General features: G+C 28.0%; 2 protein-coding genes across 2 annotated transcripts in view; one reads left to right on the top strand and one right to left on the bottom strand.

Annotated features, from left to right (window-relative positions):
• LOC123299838 (flotillin-2) overlaps positions 1–19,903 on the bottom strand; it is a 215,692-nt gene that overhangs the window by 95,651 nt on the left and 100,138 nt on the right. The gene's annotated exons all lie outside the window — the stretch shown is intronic.
• LOC123299837 (lamin Dm0-like) lies at positions 864–2,744 on the top strand. The gene has a single exon (XM_044882221.1). It carries the CDS (start codon positions 1,081–1,083, stop codon positions 2,485–2,487), a length of 1,407 nt encoding a protein of 468 aa, XP_044738156.1. The 5' UTR covers positions 864–1,080; the 3' UTR covers positions 2,488–2,744.

The raw sequence follows: 19,903 nt of genomic DNA on the forward strand, positions 1-19,903 counted from the left end.
TAACTATTTTTTATTAATATTTAATAAAATATGGAATTATTAATTCAATAAATTATTCTTTCATTTGAATTTGAGACAAAAAAAAAATTAATGCAACTTCTCTGTTTCAATGTTGAAAATCCTTTAAAGAATCTCGTAGAAATCGAAAAGGTTTTTTATTGGTTTTCTCAACTTGATTCTCCTCCATTAGAAATAAATGTGATTATCCATTTCATTTTACGGTTCAAAATTAACAAATACATAATTATCGATCTAATTTTTTTCAAATTATTTTGCTAGCGTGTAAATATACACAGTTTTTAATCCTTGAAGTAATTTTCACAGGTTATTTAAACAAAGTTATAACCATGACAATATGTTTATGAAAAAAAAAATTAATTTGACTTAACTTGATAAAGATTACTTAAAATGTACAAAAAAAAGTCAAAAAATTGATAAAAAAGAATTATATTTAAACAAAAAATTTAATTTAATCACTTAATTAACATAAACATCCAACATTTTATTTACTTAAAAAAAAGTTGATTATGTAATTAATTTTGTCAATTTTTTTAATGTCATGTTTAATTCTAGTTCATTCAAAAAGGAGTACCAACCAAAAAAAAATAAATTGAAAAAAGAGACAAATAATAATTATTGATTAATCGAACAAAAAAATACGTTACGTCAGAATATATTTTTAGACACATACTAAAAAAACATCTATTGACGACCACTGTTTTAAAAACACGACAAAAGTATGGTAAGACTTTATAGTGAGTGTATGATACTGAATTTTATTAAAGTGAATAAGATAGTTTATATATATTATGAGTTAAATAAAGAAAGAAAATCAAATAAAATATATCAGCTGATGAGATCACCAGCATAGTACTATACAAAACGCGAAAACTGGAATATAACTAAATTATTGATCCAGGTGTCCATTTCAGTCGCAAACTTAGTTTCTATCAGAGAAGAACTCAACAAAACTATTGCGTCTCCTCCAAGAAAAAAAACATTGTTCGAAAAAAATAATTTTTGTGTGTCAGTGAAGTGTTTTTTATATTTTGTTTGTTATCAAAAAAAGTGCTCTTCAAAATGACGTCACGTATAAGTCGTAAAACAACAATAACATCAACATCATCACCGTTAAATAACACGGGCGGAAGTGAACGAAGTGCATCACGGAATTCAAATCGAGCCGGAAGTCCATTGAGTCCAACACGTCAAAGCCGGTTACAAGAAAAAGTTGAATTACAAAATTTAAATGACCGGCTTGCATCTTACATCGATAAGGTACGTCATTTAGAAACCGAAAATAATCGTTTAACACGTGAAGTACAATCGTCTCAAATAACCGTAACACGTGAAGTATCGAAAATTAAATCGATGTACGAGCATGAATTAGGTGATGCTCGAAAATTACTTGATGAAACTGCTAAGGAAAAAGCAAAATTAGAAATTGATTGTAAACGATTGTTTGAGGAAAATGAAGATTTAAAAGCGAAACTCGATAAGAAAACAAAAGATTTATTATTTGCTAACAATACGGTTCGATCACAAGAACAACGAATCGAAAATTTACAATCGTCGTGTAATCAAGCGTTAAATGATCGTAAAAAATTAAACGATGATTTAAAAGAAGCTGAAAAAGAACTTGTAAAATTACGTCGGCAAGTTGATGAACTTCGAAAAGCGTTAGAAGAGGAAACATTAGCACGAGTTGACCTACAAAATAATATTCAAAGTTTACGTGAAGAGTGCGCTTTTAAAGATCAAGTTTATCAATCAGAAATAACTGAAACTCGAACACGTCGTCAAACCGAAATTAACGAGATCGACGGTCGATTAGCACAACAATACGAAACTAAGTTACAAGAAGCCTTACAAGAGTTACGTGATCAATATGAATCACAAATTTGCGCAAACCGTGCCGAAATTGAATTATTATACGAAAGTAAAATTAAGAATTTACAAACAGCTGCATCACGTAATTCAAACGCCACGTCAAATGCTATGGATGAAGTGCGTAAAACACGTATTCGTATGGATACGTTAAGCAATCGTGTGAACGAACTTGAAACAACAAATAGTGCGTTACAAGCACGTATCCGTGATTTAGAGAAAACGTTAGAAGATGAACGATTACGTCATACGGAAGATTTAGCATTGTTGGAACATGAACTTGCTCGTTTACGAGATGAAATGGCCTTGCAATTACAGGAATATCAAGATTTAATGGATATTAAAATATCGTTAGATTTAGAAATTTCCGCATATCGAAAATTGTTGGAAGGAGAAGAAGCACGATTAAATATTTCAGCTTCATCGGGGGCTGGAGGTGATACGTCATCATCTTCATCAACAACACGCGTCACAACACGTGCCTCTGTTGGACGCTCCCCAATTGGAACCAGTAGCTCTGGCCCAAGTGTTACAAAACGTAAGCGTACTTTATTAGAAGAAACAATTACATCATCAACCACAAAAAATGTTAAATCATAAAATTAATCGTTCAAAATACACATTTAATTTAGTTTGCGTTAACGTGTCACACAAAGTCAAATTGAACAGTATTCAAGTTATAGGAAATAAACTATCTTGAATACTGTTCAGTTTATACGAAATAGAATGTATATTTATATAGTATTTTTCATGTAAATTGAAATATTTTTTTTCCTCATTCAAACTACATGGAATTTAAAAAATATGTCGCTATTTTTCTCTTGAACTATGTTCAGCTTATAGGAAAAAACTTTATATTGTATTTAGTGTTGTTTTTTTGTATATATTTATAGTTTATTTCATGTAAATTGAAATAATTATGTTTTTACGTTCAAATTACATGAAATATGATTTATTTAAAAAACTTTTTACTCCAATTAATAGAAATTAAAAATTTCGTGTTAGGGCAAGAAAAATTTACAGTTTCTCTACGATCGAAAAGGTTTGAAAATATCTAGTCAAACATTTAAGAACATTGAAAATCGCGTCATTTGACATAAATTGACTTTTTAATCAATAAAATTGGCAACTTTACTAAGTAAAAACGTTTGCACGGAATTTTTCGAGCATGGATTGCGCTAAAACTATCCCCTCGATTTCAAGATATCTATAGATTGACGAAATGAATTTTTTTTTTACTTAAAAATAGCGCCTTTTCGTACTTGATTCTTCTTTTAATTGGTGTAGAAAGAAATTGTTTTGAAATGAGACTGCACTTTTCATTAATATGTGTATATTTAAATGCAATATAGGGAAGAGTGGTATCATTTCAAAATAATTTTAAATAAATCGAATGTACTTATGTTTTCCAAAAAATAAATAAATACGGACACATTAAAGTGCCTTTACAATTGAATTGAAAACTAAAGGTCATTTAGTTCGTTAAAAAAAAACAAAGGTAAAAATTTATATTTATGTTAATTATTTCATTTTTATATTCATAGTCCAGGCGCTGAAGGGGGACATTAAATCGAGATATAAGACAATTCCTAGGTTTGTCGATGAGTTCGTTAAAAATAAAAAATGAAGGAAATGGTTTATATCTCGAGGTAAAAATTTCAATGTTCACGGAATACCTCTGCCAGCGCCTGGAGTATTATAAATAAAATAAACGAATTCATTTTGATTGAATAAGGGAGATAAGATTTTAAATTCGGTATTTATTTACTTCTTTGCGTGTTTCAACGGTTTTTTTGATATTGCAAAACCTTCCAGTAGTAATAAACCTTGGATTAAAATAAAAAAATTTGCATAATTTGTTTTATGAGTTATGATTACATCATTTCAAGGTTCCCTATTTACAGACAATTTTTTAAATTGTAATTTTGAATTCGTTTATTTTTTTTTTGGAATTATTTTGTGACTAATATAAAAAAATAAATCACTTAAAACGGACGTTCAAAAATTTTTATAAAGGTGGTATTTCTAGTTGAGAACAACAAAAATGTCGGGCTTCTTTTTCTAAAACCAGGTGTTTCTCTACCTTACCGAGATATTTGGCTTAAAATAATGAATAGAACCTCAAAAGACATTTTTTTATGGAAAGCCCTATTAATTTTGTATTTTTTAGAATTATACATAGAAAAATAAAGGGAAGAAGTGTATGTACAGTTCTAAAAAATACAACCTGAATTTTTGAAGTACTTTTTAACGAATTTAGAGCGATTTAAATGAGACTGTTTTCCCTTAATGTATATAGTATTTTTCAATACAAATAGGAGAAAGGAGTGCCATTTAGTTAAGTTCAAATTTGACAGCTATTTACAGTATGAGTCAGTTATTATTCAAACATAGAACACACTTGACTTCATTGAATTTATTTTCTATGTGATCCTAGAAATCCTAGGTGATTTTCTTCAGGTAAATGTATTCCTAAATAATATATTTTCGTTGTATTCTTTTTTTGTAATTTTCTAATTTAATAATTTATACAACAACAACAAAAATCTTGTACTGAAAAAAAAAAATTATGAAAAATTAGTTTTTTAAAAGTCATAGACATTGTTTATTTAAAGTTCAGTCACTGCCATGGAGCCATTTTTGTTTATTTGTAACTAAACGAGAAAAAAAAAACTAATTTTTCATAGGCTTTAATTTATTTAAATTAAAAAAGTGGTAAGTAATTTATATGATAATATTTTTTTATTTTTCAAAAAAATAATTTAAAATAAAATTTATTTTTCAAACTAAAAAAAAAATGTAGGTCTATTTTTTTTAATTTATGAAAAAAAACAAAATGGCTTTATTATTGTTCGTACAAAAATAATAAAAATTGATTATTATATAAAAAAAATATGTGTTTTACTTATTAAAATACCTTTTCAAATAAATGGATAGAGTGGCACTCAAAAATTACACGAATTTATCAAACTACCTTAATCCACCTCATTCCATGATCAAAACTACCTTAATCCACTGTTAACCGAAACAAAAATCAATATTTCATGTAGGCATAACCTTTGAAGGACCGTACCTTGGAAGGGAAGGGTTTTTGAGGGTTGAGTCCATAAGAACTTTTGATTGGCATGATCAAAATTACCTTAATCTTTAGCTTTCAAAAAATATTAACGGAAATCAAAAATTAATGTATTGTGTTCGAGGTCCTTTCCGGAAAATTTACATGTTTACTAAGGAGAAAATAATAACATATTTTCGAAGAGCCGTCCTGTTGAGCTCAATAATATGTAGGTCGTAAAAATTTAATTCTCTTAAGGGTTGAAAGAGTTTTTTTTATAAAAAGAATAATGACATTTAGTCACGTGATGTCAGATGTGAAGATACAACAACATAGTTCACTCATATTCACAGAGGGGTGGGGGTTAGTTTTTATGTTTATTGTTTTGTTTTGGAATAATAAATTTTAACCTGTGTGTTTGTGACATTGACAAATATGGTTCGTATAATTTCCTACTTCCTGTAAGGTCATGACACAGTTTTTCATATTTTATAGTTGTTTTTGCATATATACGGAATGTATTACAGGGTGTCTCTTGTTGAATGAAAGAAATTTGAAAAACGGGCATAGGCGTAGAAGGGAGCAAATGGAAAAAGGTGAAGGAGACGAAAACTGAACAGTATTTTGTCACAAACACACAGCTTACGAAATGAATGGTAAATTAAAGTTAATGGAGGCAGTGATTCAGATCTGTTTTCGCCTTGTTCAAATTCATACATAAAGTGTTTTGAAGTAAATTGAACAAAAACAAGTGAAAATAAACAATTGCATGAGTTAATTGTTGAAATACCATGTAAAGACAGTTTAGAGGACGCAATCCACTCTTATTTAGCCACACACACATAACTGATATTCCCATATTAATACATACTAAAAAATTTGCACCTAATTAGCGCCCTCATGAGTAAACAGTGATGTTTACAAGAAAATGTTTCAAACAAAAGTTATTTATTTGTTTATAAGGAACATTTTTTACACTTAAACATTTGTTCTATCTCTAACGGTTTACGAGATGGATTCTACGGACCCAAGACCCAATTGACCTATGTTGCTCATTTACGAACTCGACCTCACTTTTTACGTCCTAAGCATACTATAAAATTTCAGCTTGATATCTTTTTTCGTTTTTGAGTAATCGTGATGTTAGACGGGCAGACGACATACTGACAGACATACGGAAATGGGCTAATTAAGTGATTCTATAAACACCTAACGCAAAATTTTAAAAGCGTTACAAACTTGGGACTAAACTTAATATACTATGAATATTTCATATACATGGTATAAAAATGAGTTCTCAATTTACAGTCGCTACGAAATTGTTTCTTAAGAAAAAAACAAATTAAGTAAGTTTAATCCGTTTATTTAATTCATAGATAAGTATAATTTAATAAGCAAATACTGTATAAATGCAATTATTCATAGTTTTTATTTCATGAAAAAACCGCATACTTAGATTGAATTCAAAAAATAATACCCAATAGTTATTAAATTTCATTAAAATAAGTGATGAGTCAGGAATTCTACTTAAAATTAAAACGTCCTGTCTGTCTGGTGGTCTGTGCTCTACGGTATACGCTATGCGCCACGAACACGACCGACTCTGACTACAACAATAAACAATATTATGATTTACATATGATATTAATTATAATTCAAGGTCTTACTTAAACACACAGTACTTGTAAGTAATGTTGAGTTTCAGTCAACTATTAAAACAATAAATCTAAGCATTCATTTCGTAGTTTCATAAAATCAATTTTTTAAATTGGTTTTTTTTTTTTAGAGGAAAATCTGCTTTTGTGAGCGTGGCGATCGTGTCTCAGTGGACACTGTAAGGTCTCCATTTTGTTATTGAGTGCCCGCAAGCGTTCTTTTCGACTAAATATTGTAAATATAGAGGTTTTATTTATAATGAAAAATGATAAGAAAATTATTTATTTACATGTAAAGCGTGAGCTAAAGCCGTATTGCTAAAGGGAACGTTGAAATAAATAAATTCAGAATATGAATTGCATTTTGGACTTCGATAAACAAAAATCTGATCGAATTTTAGCCAGTGGCATCATGGACACAAATTAATTTAAAACAATGTTTTTCTAACTAGCATGAAAATAATTTTGCAAGAATTTTTTTGACCTAGAACGTTATTAAAATTGATTTCCGCCCCTTCGAACCTATTACCTCGAGAACCATACATTTGATCGAATTTTAATTAGCGGCATCGGTTTTGTAAGGCTCGAATTGATTTAGAGAAAGTTTTTTTCATCAAAATTAAGAACCATAATTTTGTTTGCAATTTGCCTGAAAATTGTTAACTCAGGTTTTTTTTAAAAGTTAATTGTAAGTTTTGATGAGAACCTTGTTTTTGATCTAAAGACCCCCAAAAATTTTCCTAATAAAAAAAAACGATTAATTTTTTTTTTCAAATTTGGTACACATGTTTACCTTCACCCAATTTTTTATTTCAAAAACTACTGAAGAATTTTATAAATAATTTGAAGAAAAAAATTATCACAAGACAATAATTATTATTTATTTTCTAGGCTATTAAGAAAGAATAATGGTTCCGTATTTTGCTATAGAAATATTAATATGATATCTAATAATAAATATTTTGAAAAATGAAAAAAATGTAACGACCTAGTTTTGTAATTTAAAAATATATCTAAATACCAAGATCTATGACGGAAAACCATTAATTTTAAAATGATAAAAATATAATTTAAAATTGTATTTCAATGAGTAATGATCATTTTTTAAATTCAAAAGTATTTCATAAAAATTCTTATACAGACGATTCCAAGTAGACAGGGTCGGATCGTGAATTTGTTAATTGCTATTTTGTCAAAAAACTGTTTTCTATTGTGATGTACGAGGGAAGAAATCCATGGCGTTTACTACAATGCTGGTATGGTATAGAGACAGATACATATAGTATCTATGATAGCATAAGTAATATTATAGTATTGAATACGGCTATCCACCAGAGTATTGTGAGTATCGGCCTGACGTCCACCATATGTTGCTAATGTTACTATTCCGTCAATGGTCAAATCACTATGGTGATTACACGAATACTGACATTCACAAAAAATTGGTCATCGTACAGGTATACGGTATAGAAAAAAAATGGGACAATTAAATATATTTTGACCTTTTGTATCCAGGGGCCCCGGTCTATGTAGTATTGTCTAGTTGTGAATGCATCTTCTTGGAGTAATCTCAGAAATTGAAATATGTTACTACCAATTTTTAAAGAAAATAAGTGCAGCCGTTTAAAGAGATTTTATAAAAAACGTACCGACTAGAAAGCTGGCCCCTCTTTCGTGGCTGGGACCACGGTCTGCCCCCATAAAAAACATATCTATTAACTATTACTTGCTGATAAATGATATTTTCTTCTCTCCGGGCGGAGACTTTCGTATTCTAGAGGTGTAACATACAATTAGTGTCGTAAAATGTGATAATGCTATAAATATATTTTCAGCTGCAAAAAGGGTGTTAAAAAGAAAAATAAACACATCTGCCTTTAAAGAACATTTGCCGGAAATTACGATCATACTATGTATATAGTCAAAGATTTTTACATTTGACTTATTTTTTTTTTATTATCAAATAAAATTGTTCACTAATACTTCTATAAACAATTTATTTATGTATAAATAGTGTGACGTCATATAGTGTATATATTTAAAAAAGATTATTTAAACAACGCCTACACATATAATCACTTTTACCAGTAAAAATAAGTAAAATATAATCTATTAATATTGTAATAAATACCATGCTGTAGCTATGGTGGGTACATGCAACGATCGGTGATATCTCTAGTTTAACACAAATTACAGATAGAAATTTTAAGGTGTGTTTATTGTTACCATTTGGAATTTATGTTTATTTATTTATATAAAAATATAAAATGCAAACAATACTGAAATATAGGCAAGGTTATATGTTAGTTATGTATCAACAATTGCATAACTTCACGAAAATACATGTACGATGTACGCGATATAATACACTGTACCCTGGAGAATTTATGTTGATTTTGGAAGTCGAAAGAAATAACACAATTTCTGGAGTAACATGATTAAATCTGAAGAGGTGACAATCCTAGTTATAGTAATAAACTCTATTCCTGTCATTACAAATATCGAAAATCTTAGTCTATCCGTCTGTCTGTCTGTCAACACGATAACTGAAAAACGAAAAATGATATCAAGTTGAAATTTTTACAGCGTGCTCAGGACATAAAAAATGAGGTCGAGTTCGTAAATGGGTAACATGGGTCAAATGGATCTTGGGCCTGTAGGACTCATTTCGTAAACCGTTAGAGATAGAGCAAAAGTTTAAAGGTAAAAAATATTCCTTATAAAAAAATAACCAACTTTTGTTTGAAACATTTTTTCGTAAACATCAGTGTTTACCCGTGAGGGCGCAAATTAGAAGTAACTTATATAGTATTATATGGGAATATCAGTTATGTATCTGTGACATGTATGCATGTGTAATATAAACAGTGTAATCAACACAGTCTCTACATGGTATTTTAACAATTAACTAAGTCAATTGTTTGTTTTCACTTGTCTTTAATAAGTTTTATTCGTTTATAGATTGTTGAAATTTTATGCATGCTTGCGTAGGAATCTGTCCTAATTCAATCACATAGTATTTTTGGTTATGATGTGAGACAATGAAACTATGTCGATTATCGTTAAAGTCGAATTTCGATGTTACAATAAATGATTGATAATTTCATTAAGCGGATGTTTCATGAATTATTCTGATTTATATAAGATATCTATTTATTAAATAAGTAAATGTTTCACGATATCGCCGTTGGATGGCAATAGTCTTTCTTACAAACGTCTCTGATATGAATTCACTATTTATTTTATATAGTTGGAGAAGTTGTGTTAATATAGGCAATAATTTATACAAGAATGTTGCATTATTACATAAAAAGAAGAAACAAAAAGTATTTTTTTACCTTATAATTTGTGTGAAGATTTCTTGATTGAAATTATAGTAGATAAAAAAAAAGTTGTAACCATACCTGGAATTGAAAAATTGAAACTTATTAATGATTCTGGAGTATATAAAAAGTAAATTTATTAACATATACGCTAAATTAAAGGGTTATCTCAAAAAAAAATCACCTCCAAAATGTAATATTATCTCTGTTATATGTATGACTAACCGTAAACTACCTTGTCATTCTGATTAAATTACTAATAATACAAAAGAAAGTTCTATTTAAACACAATAAAATAAAATAAAATTATTGTACAATATTAAATAAATTAATAATTAATATTCGTTATGATATCTGTTAACTGTAAATAAATGATTTATTTCCGTATTTAAAAATAGTTTATTATGTTTTATGGTCATACTTTACATTTATATTTATTAATTATTAATTTATTATATACTAGAGTGATACCCACACGCTTCGTTGGGTTTAAAAGTAAAGATTGATAAAGATTGATCTTGCTTATTCCCTTTCTATAACACTCGAAATAATGGTAAGGATTTTTTTACACAGATCAAATATATGTATGATTTTCTATTTTTTTAAATGTATAATAGTCGTAATTATTCATTGAGTATATCAGAAAATACGGCCGTTAAATATTTTATATTGACTATTTTTAGAGAAATCTGTAATTTATGATAATGTCAAATTACATTAATTTTATTTTTTATTAATATATCTTTATAAATTATAGTTCATGTGTTATTCTGATATATCAGCTATATTCCAGTACAGTTTCATTAAAATCCATTTGCTAGTTTTAGCGTAAAAGCGTAATAATATACCAAACAAACAAACAAACATGCTTACTTTCGCATTTATAATATATTGAGATAGGGATTAAATAGTTATTAAGTGTTCAATTATTATTATTCAATTATTTATATTCTTGTTATAAATGTATACTTTCCGTGTTTTGTTCCATTTTCCGGGATGGGATAAGTGTTTTTATCGGTCACTAAAGCGTAAATTCATAAATTATAAATTGTAATTACTTATAAGTGTGAATGTACCATTAAGTATCAACTATTTATTATTTGTATTATTTCATCGACATTAATATTAATAAAAATTTATTGGTTCTTCATTTCTTGACTAATCTCAGGAACTCTCTAGTGTTGAATAGTCCATTTATCGAGAATCTATAGCCCATGGGTACACACGATATAACATAATGCACCATCAGTTACTCGATCGCTTCGCTTCGCGGGACGATTTCGAAAACTACTGACTGGATACACCGATATTCGATGTTCTTATATATCAAAAAAAATACTAATTTTGTTTCAGAAATATAAGTTTTGAGTAGTGCAAGTAATACCAAAAAAAAACATCGGTATCCAGTGCTTCATTTACCCCGGTAGGGGGGTACAAAAGAATAAAAGGGTACCCCGATGGACTAAAACAAAGTGGGCAGACAAATTTTTTGTGGGAGGCTCAGCATTTAAGAATAAAAAACAAGTATCCTCAATGAAGGCTAAGAAATTTACTCTCTATTGCCTAACCCCGAACTAAATTATCATCTACAGTCCTTGGATTTTGAAGAGCCAACGAAAAATAATAATTATTGAAAATTCAATGGAATAATTTTAATCGTTTTGAAAAAACATAAAAATAAATTTCTATAGAAAATTATCAAATTTACCCGGCCAATACGTGTATAAAATTTTGAATAAAAAAACGTCATAACAGCATATGTGTGAGTAATGTGGACGCTGTCAAATAGTTATTAGATAACAATATAATTAATTACATACAAAATTAAAATTTGAAAGTTATGACTGACTAACATTTTTTTTTTTTGTTATATGTGATAATAAGATTTTATTTTTGTTTGAATTACAAAATCTTTTAAGAATTTTATTTAAAAAAAAGAAGTTAGATTTTAAAATATGTACACAAATCGTTATATAAAGAGGCGGAAACAAAATTGGATAAAATTAGGGTATGATATAGCCAAATCAAATTTTTTTGATTTTGATGACGTCGTTAAGTTTAAAAACAGATTTTTTTTGGATAACACAGCTGAATTTTATCCGATTTGACTGAAATTTTTTTTGAAACCCACTAATTTTGGGTCAAACTTTTCATTGGTATTGTTACTTTTTTGCTTGGCTTCACCTTTGTGCTAAATTTCAGATCCAGGACCCCACTATCTTGAAACATTTTAATGATAGGTTTAATATGACCACAAATTTGAAAAGTATGGCCCAAATTTAGTAGAATTCCATATTTTGTTTATCAAAATTGGATATAATTTGGATGTGATAGAGCAAAATTAAATTTTTTGGATTTTGATGACGTCATTATGTGCAAAAATTGATTTTTTTGATAACACAGGCAAATTTTATGCGATTTGAATGGAATTTGTTTTGAAACCCACTAATTTTGGGCCAATATTTTCATCTGTGATGTTATGTTTACGCTACCATTAACCTTTGCGGCAAATTTCGGTACCAGACTCTTACATCCTTGAAACCCGTGAAAGCTAGGTTAAATTTGACTACAAATTTGAAAAATATGGCCAAAACTTAGTAGGATTACATTTTTGGTTTATCAAAATTGGTTATAATTTGGATGTTACAGAGCAAATTTAACTTTTATCGAATTTTTTTTTTGAAACCTACTAATTTTGGGTCAATCTTTTCTTTTACGATTAGATTGAATTTCTTTTACGATTAGAACCTATTAATTAGGTTTGTCACAGAGGGCTCAAAAAATCAATTGCCCTGATAGTGGATTTTTCAAATTTATCAAATCCATACATTTTTCGAAAGTATTATCGAAATTTTTTTTGTGAATATGAAATAAAATTATCAAATGAATGCGTGATAGTTTAATTATTATCTAAATAAAATTGAGAATTTCAAAACTAGGAAAGATAATTACATACATATCTTTGTTGATATTTTGAAATGCATTTAAATGTCTTGTGGCAATGTTATTTAAAGGTAATATTATTTGTAGATTCGGCCTTCATGTCATGCTAGAGTTAAGTTAACTTCAGCTAACTAACTTGTAACTATCTATGTATTAAAATATACATAAATAAAAAACTTTCTTTAAAACAATCATCGATGAACTATTAAATTATAATTCAATATTGATGCAGTATTTACTACACACACACAGTCAAGTTTGTATTGGATGTATTGATTGCTAGGTATTGCTTTTTGCTGGTGTTATTTGTAAGTGAAAGTATTAGGTAATAGTTTATATTTTTGTAAATATTTTATTTTTATTTTTTAATACATTGGTCATTTGTTATGGCTGACTCATTCAATTTGAACTAACTTTATTAAATCATTTTTATATAGCCGGGTTTTAGTTTTTTTATTACAGTGATTAAGCCAGAAAAAAATGTCGTCTGTGCGAAAGTGGAAAAGCTTTAATATTTCCTGTTGTAGTAAGTATTTCGGTATACAAATTATATGAACACTCTTGGCTAAAAATGCCCAATTTCAAGTTAATCCATCGACTTTTTTTTCTATTTTTGTGGCCCTGAACATGGGAAAGCTTGACTTTTATATAAAGTGATTTTTCTTAGTATCTTAATTTTTTATCTTAAGAAAAATGATAAAACGATATAGATGATAAAACTATAAAGATAATATTTTATTTGTAATTTTTGAATTCGATATTCTATTATTTTCGAAATAGAAGCTATTTGTAATTTTCCACCGATTTTTCATAAAAATCTTTTATCGATATATAAAATTCATTAAATATCTGAGTCGCAATTTAAGTTATTATACAAAATTTAGCAAGAATTAAAGAGTATAAGAAAATTTATTTACTATTTCTACTAAAAACACATGTTTAGAACACAACACATTCACGAAAAAAGCAATAAAAATCAATTTCCAATCTTTCAAAGGTCATAAACACAAGAATACCAACAACAAAATTTAAGTATAGTAATATGTCGAAAAAAGTTATAAATTTAAAAAAAAATTGCACATATTTTTGTGGAAAAAGACATAGAAAACGGGTTTTTTGGCAAAAAAATTAAAATAGCAATAAAATAAATCTTCTTTTACCTTTTATTTTTGGACAGATTTTGAACGTTTGGGTACGTTTAAGTAATTTTCAACAAACTGTACAAAAATTTAAGTCGAAAAGTCAAATAGTTATGTGAGAACTGTTTTGTAAAATCACAGTTCAAGTGAAACGCGCTTAGTTTATTTCTTTAATTTATACTTATATCAATATATACTTTATACTCATCAATCATTAGTTAGCGATTCTTGAACCATATAAATAATTACTAGTTCCACAAGTTACTGTTCTGAAGCCTATTTAGAAGTTCTTGTTATTACGCGCGTTAAATAACATGCAAAAAATTTGTGTACTTATAAATTTTTACTATTTATAATTTCAAAAACAACACTTTGAGTAAAAATTGTTTTATTCAGAATCGTAGGAACTGTTCTATCAAACCACATTTCAAGGAAAACGATTAAAAGTTTTTATGTGTGTATAATATTAACATATACTCGATTTCGTTAAAATCGCAATAATTACAACACATAGTCACATAAACACTCATCACATGTAATGATAATCATTTTATTAATCATTTACAGTGGAAAAAAAATTATTAATCATGTGAAATTTGTAAGAAAACTTTTCATACAAGAGATTAACTACAACATAAATGTAGTGAAACCAAGGAAAAACCTGATATTTGTAATAGACGCCCAAAATTCATAATAAATAGGGTCAATGAATAGTTAATAGTACACTGTATCCGAATGGCTTAATGTGTATCGGTTTGGAAGGAATCTCACTCAAATCCCGATTAAGTATAAACTTTAATTTTTTTCTATGAATTTTTAATATGATTTTTTGCAAATCAATTAAATTAATTTGACTACGCATTTGTTATTGGGACAACTTATATTTATTTATTCATTAGGTTAATCTAATTTTACCACCTATAATGTTTGTTTAAATTATATGTATATACATATATCCATGTGGCAGAGTGTATAGCGAGTCCGACTTGTACACAAAGTTCATGGGTTCGAAACCAGCTCAAGTAAAAAATTTTTTTTTCCTACGTACATTGACTTTGTGGTACAGTCCTACGGGTGTTAGTCACTCAAAGTTTTTCATTGGGTTTGTACAGTTTATCACCGATAATGTATGTTGATATTGTATTTTAATATAACATGTGTTATGGGTCGGTGTTAAGCGAGTGCGATTAGAATCTGCGAAGTAGAAGCTCTATGGTTCGAGGCTCGGACTAGTAAAAATTTTAAATTTTTTCTCTGCACTTCATGTTATGATTTATTCAAATTAATTTCATTAATTTGAATTTCCGCGCTTTTCTGCGGGTGTGGTCAATCAAGCTTATGCATTAGGTCAGTAGTGTTTCATCGTTCATAGTGGACAGTTGGTTACATTTGTGCTTTGTGTATCACCTTCATTTGACTTCCAAATGTCAAATTTCATTTTCGAATTTGTTTCTGAGTAAGTTTTTTGTTTTAATTTACATTTGTTTTGTAATTTTTCTAATTCTTTTTTTGTATTTTGTAAAATTCTATATTAGAAATAATTTGTTTCATATTTTGTCCAAATATTTTTTTACACAAAGCTTTTAACATTAATTAAAAAAAGTTATGTTTGAATCACTTGTTAATTTTTTTCCAATTGAAATCATATTCTAGAATTATTTTTTTTATAATTAGTGTATGACTACAAGTTTTTTTTTATTTGATTTCAAAATTTTTCGAACCTGCGTTTATTCTCAGGAAGCACAGTTTTAATATTAATAATTTTAATTTATATTTAAGAACGTTCATTCATCAACCTGTTTTGCTATGTGCGTTTATATGGAAACAGTATTTAAATTTGAAATTTTTTTTGAAATTTTATTAAAATTTTTAATAATTACTAACTGATAAAAGTTTCAAGTATAGTTATCGATATAATTTTTGAGAAATATCGATTTATATTTTCCATTTAAACCTATATTAAAGATTAATTTTTGTCACTTTTTGAATTTAAAATTTAACATTAATTACGTTTCGATTAATTTATATAATTGTATATTTTTTCTTTCTTAAATCATTCAAAATCATTTAAACTTTTTTATCATCATAATTATTTTTATTTGTCTACTTACAAGTCTCATGAATGTACGTCCTTAAATGAATAACTAAATAACTCTACAATCAGTTGAACATTCATAATATTAATGAAATGTTTTAATATTATTGTTTTAATCAACAATTCCGTTACTAAATATCGAAAAAAATTCTATCAAAATAATAAATAAAACTAAATTTGTATTCAATTGATTTCAATACTCCGCTCAATTCAAACAAAACAGATTCCTATGGACTTAGCAAATTTGTGAAATTTTTGATTTGATAAACCTTTGGTACAAATATCACCCAGTTCATTTTTTGTAGGTACATAATCAATTTTTTTTTAATTCTGATCGAATGAAATGTTATTTAAGTTCACGTACATGCGTGAACCTGTTTTGCTACGTGCGTTCATAGGGAAACAATATGTAAATTTTAAAGAATTTTAAATTAATAGAAATTTTTTTGAAATTCTATTAAAAGTTTAAATAATTATTACCTGGTAAAAGCTTGTAAAAAAAAGTATTGGTATCGATATAATTTTAGAAAAATATCGTATTTATATTTTCCATTTAGTCCCATATTAAATCTTACTTTTAGTCAATTTTTTAAACTTAAAATTCAATGAAAATAATTCGATAACAGGTTATTTTTCTTGTCTTAAATCATAGAAAATCATTTAAACTATTGCATTACCATATTGTTTTTTATTTCTCTACTATTATCGTTGACGCATGTACGCCCTTCAATTATTTGGAAATAATATATTTTGAAAATCTAAAAAACAGAATATTGTTGCATTAGCTAGCTGCGGTTTGTAAAATGAATGTTTTAATATTATCGTTAAACCAGTAATTTTTGAGGATAATCAATCAAGTATTCAATAAGTTAAGAATTGGGAAAGTAAAAGAAGTACATATTGGCATTAAATACCATTTCATTCGATCAGAATTAAAAAAAGATAATTTAAAAATTGAACATATACCTACAGAGAATCAATTGGCTGATATTTGTACATACACTAATAATAAAATTATTTTTAATTATTTTAATTATTTATCACTAAAATATATTTATTCATTAGGTTGGTCCAGTTTTACCACCGATTATGGCCGTTTAAATTGTAACAAGCATCAAGTCGTGTGGCAGAGAGTATAGCGAGTCCTACTCCTCTTACACAGGTATGGAGTTCAAAATCCAGGTAAGTAAAATTTTTATTTTCTAAATCTCATGTGATAATTTATTCTTAGTAATATAATTAATTTATGTGTGTGTTTTACTATTCACTATGAATAGCTTATTTATTTGACATTTATCTATTCCCTTCATTTGAATTCCAAATCTTAAATTTCATTTTCGGGTTTGTTTCTAAGTAAGTTTATGTTAATAAAGGTAAATTAAGATTAAATGAGCCATCTTTAATTGTTTATGCATAAATATTATTGCAAATTAAGCAATTTTTAACTTTTTTTGCCCAGAGATATTTTTGGTTTTTTTCAATTTATTTTACTCTAAATATCAGTTCATTAATTTAAATTTGTAAAATCGGTCTGCCCTATATCCTGAGAAGCGACGTTGACTAACTAAGGTTAGTATGATGTTTCTCAGGAAAAACTCGTTCGATTTGTTGCATGTGTTATAACACTATGAGAAATTGTGTAGTCAAAAATCAATTTTTTCTCGTTATGTCTGTCTATAAGCCAAGCGCCTCGATAGGGGACTGTATCAACTCATGATGACGGTGAGACGGGACATGCAAAAAAGCGCAGTCATCACTTAAAGTGAGTTAGGTATATCTAGACAGATAATGTACGGAAAAAATGATCTTGATTACATGGATTTTTCGCCTGTCTTATAGCCTGTGATATTTTGGATTGGTTTCATTCTGGGGTAAGTCTACTTATAACTGGGTTGAAAAATTGCCTAATTTTTCTTTTTAAATTTTTTTTATTTTCTTTTTTAAATATATTATTTTAAATTTGTAAATTCGGTCTGCCCTAAATTCTGAGAAGCGACGTTGACTAACTAAGGTTAGTATGATGTTTCTCAGGAAAAACTCGTTCGATTTGTTGCATGTGTTATAACACTATGAGAAATTGTGTAGTCAAAAATCAATTTTTTCTCGTTATGTCTGTCTATAAGCCAAGCGCCTCGATAGGGGACTGTATCAACTCATGATGACGGTGAGACGGGACATGCAAAAAAGCGCAGTCATCACTTAAAGTGAGTTAGGTATATCTAGACAGATAATGTACGGAAAAAATGATCTTGATTACATGGATTTTTCGCCTGTGTTATAGCCTGTGATATTTTGGATTGGTTTCATTCTGGGGTAAGTCTACTTATAACTAGGTTGATATGGTTAATTCAAATGGACCTTCAGAAATATTTATGCATAAAGGTTATTGTAAATTAAGCAATTTTTATTTATTCCTTTTCTTTTTAAAATAATTGAATTTTTTTCCAGAGATATTTATGCTTTTTCATCTCCGACATTCTCATTTGTATAATTCTGTGTTTGTGACTTGTAAAATTCATATCCTATCCTAGAATTATCTTTTTTTATCATATCCTATCCTAGAACTTTCTTTAATTGTTTATGCATAAATATTATTGCAAATTAAGCAATTTTTAACTTTTATGCCCAGAGATATTTTTGGTTTTTTTCAATTTATTTTACTCTAAATATCAGTTCATTAATTTAAATTTGTAAAATCGGTCTGCCCTATATCCTGAGAAGCGACGTTGACTAACTAAGGTTAGTATGATGTTTCTCAGGAAAAACTCGTTCGATTTGTTGCATGTGTTATAACACTATGAGAAATTGTGTAGTCAAAAATCAATTTTTTCTCGTTATGTCTGTCTATAAGCCAAGCGCCTCGATAGGGGACTGTATCAACTCATGATGACGGTGAGACGGGACATGCAAAAAAGCGCAGTCATCACTTAAAGTGAGTTAGGTATATCTAGACAGATAATGTACGGAAAAAATGATCTTGATTACATGGATTTTTCGCCTGTCTTATAGCCTGTGATATTTTGGATTGGTTTCATTCTGGGGTAAGTCTACTTATAACTGGGTTGAAAAATTGCCTAATTTTTCTTTTTAAATTTTTTTTATTTTCTTTTTTAAATATATTATTTTAAATTTGTAAATTCGGTCTGCCCTAAATTCTGAGAAGCGACGTTGACTAACTAAGGTTAGTATGATGTTTCTCAGGAAAAACTCGTTCGATTTGTTGCATGTGTTATAACACTATGAGAAATTGTGTAGTCAAAAATCAATTTTTTCTCGTTATGTCTGTCTATAAGCCAAGCGCCTCGATAGGGGACTGTATCAACTCATGATGACGGTGAGACGGGACATGCAAAAAAGCGCAGTCATCACTTAAAGTGAGTTAGGTATATCTAGACAGATAATGTACGGAAAAAATGATCTTGATTACATGGATTTTTCGCCTGTGTTATAGCCTGTGATATTTTGGATTGGTTTCATTCTGGGGTAAGTCTACTTATAACTAGGTTGATATGGTTAATTCAAATGGACCTTCAGAAATATTTATGCATAAAGGTTATTGTAAATTAAGCAATTTTTATTTATTCCTTTTCTTTTTAAAATAATTGAATTTTTTTCCAGAGATATTTATGCTTTTTCATCTCCGACATTCTCATTTGTATAATTCTGTGTTTGTGACTTGTAAAATTCATATCCTATCCTAGAATTATCTTTTTTTATCATATCCTATCCTAGAACTTTCTTTAATTGTTTATGCATAAATATTATTGCAAATTAAGCAATTTTTAACTTTTATGCCCAGAGATATT

The sequence above is a fragment of the Chrysoperla carnea genome, chromosome 5 (genome assembly GCF_905475395.1).
Source record: "Chrysoperla carnea chromosome 5, inChrCarn1.1, whole genome shotgun sequence".
Classification (NCBI taxonomy): domain Eukaryota; kingdom Metazoa; phylum Arthropoda; class Insecta; order Neuroptera; family Chrysopidae; genus Chrysoperla; species Chrysoperla carnea.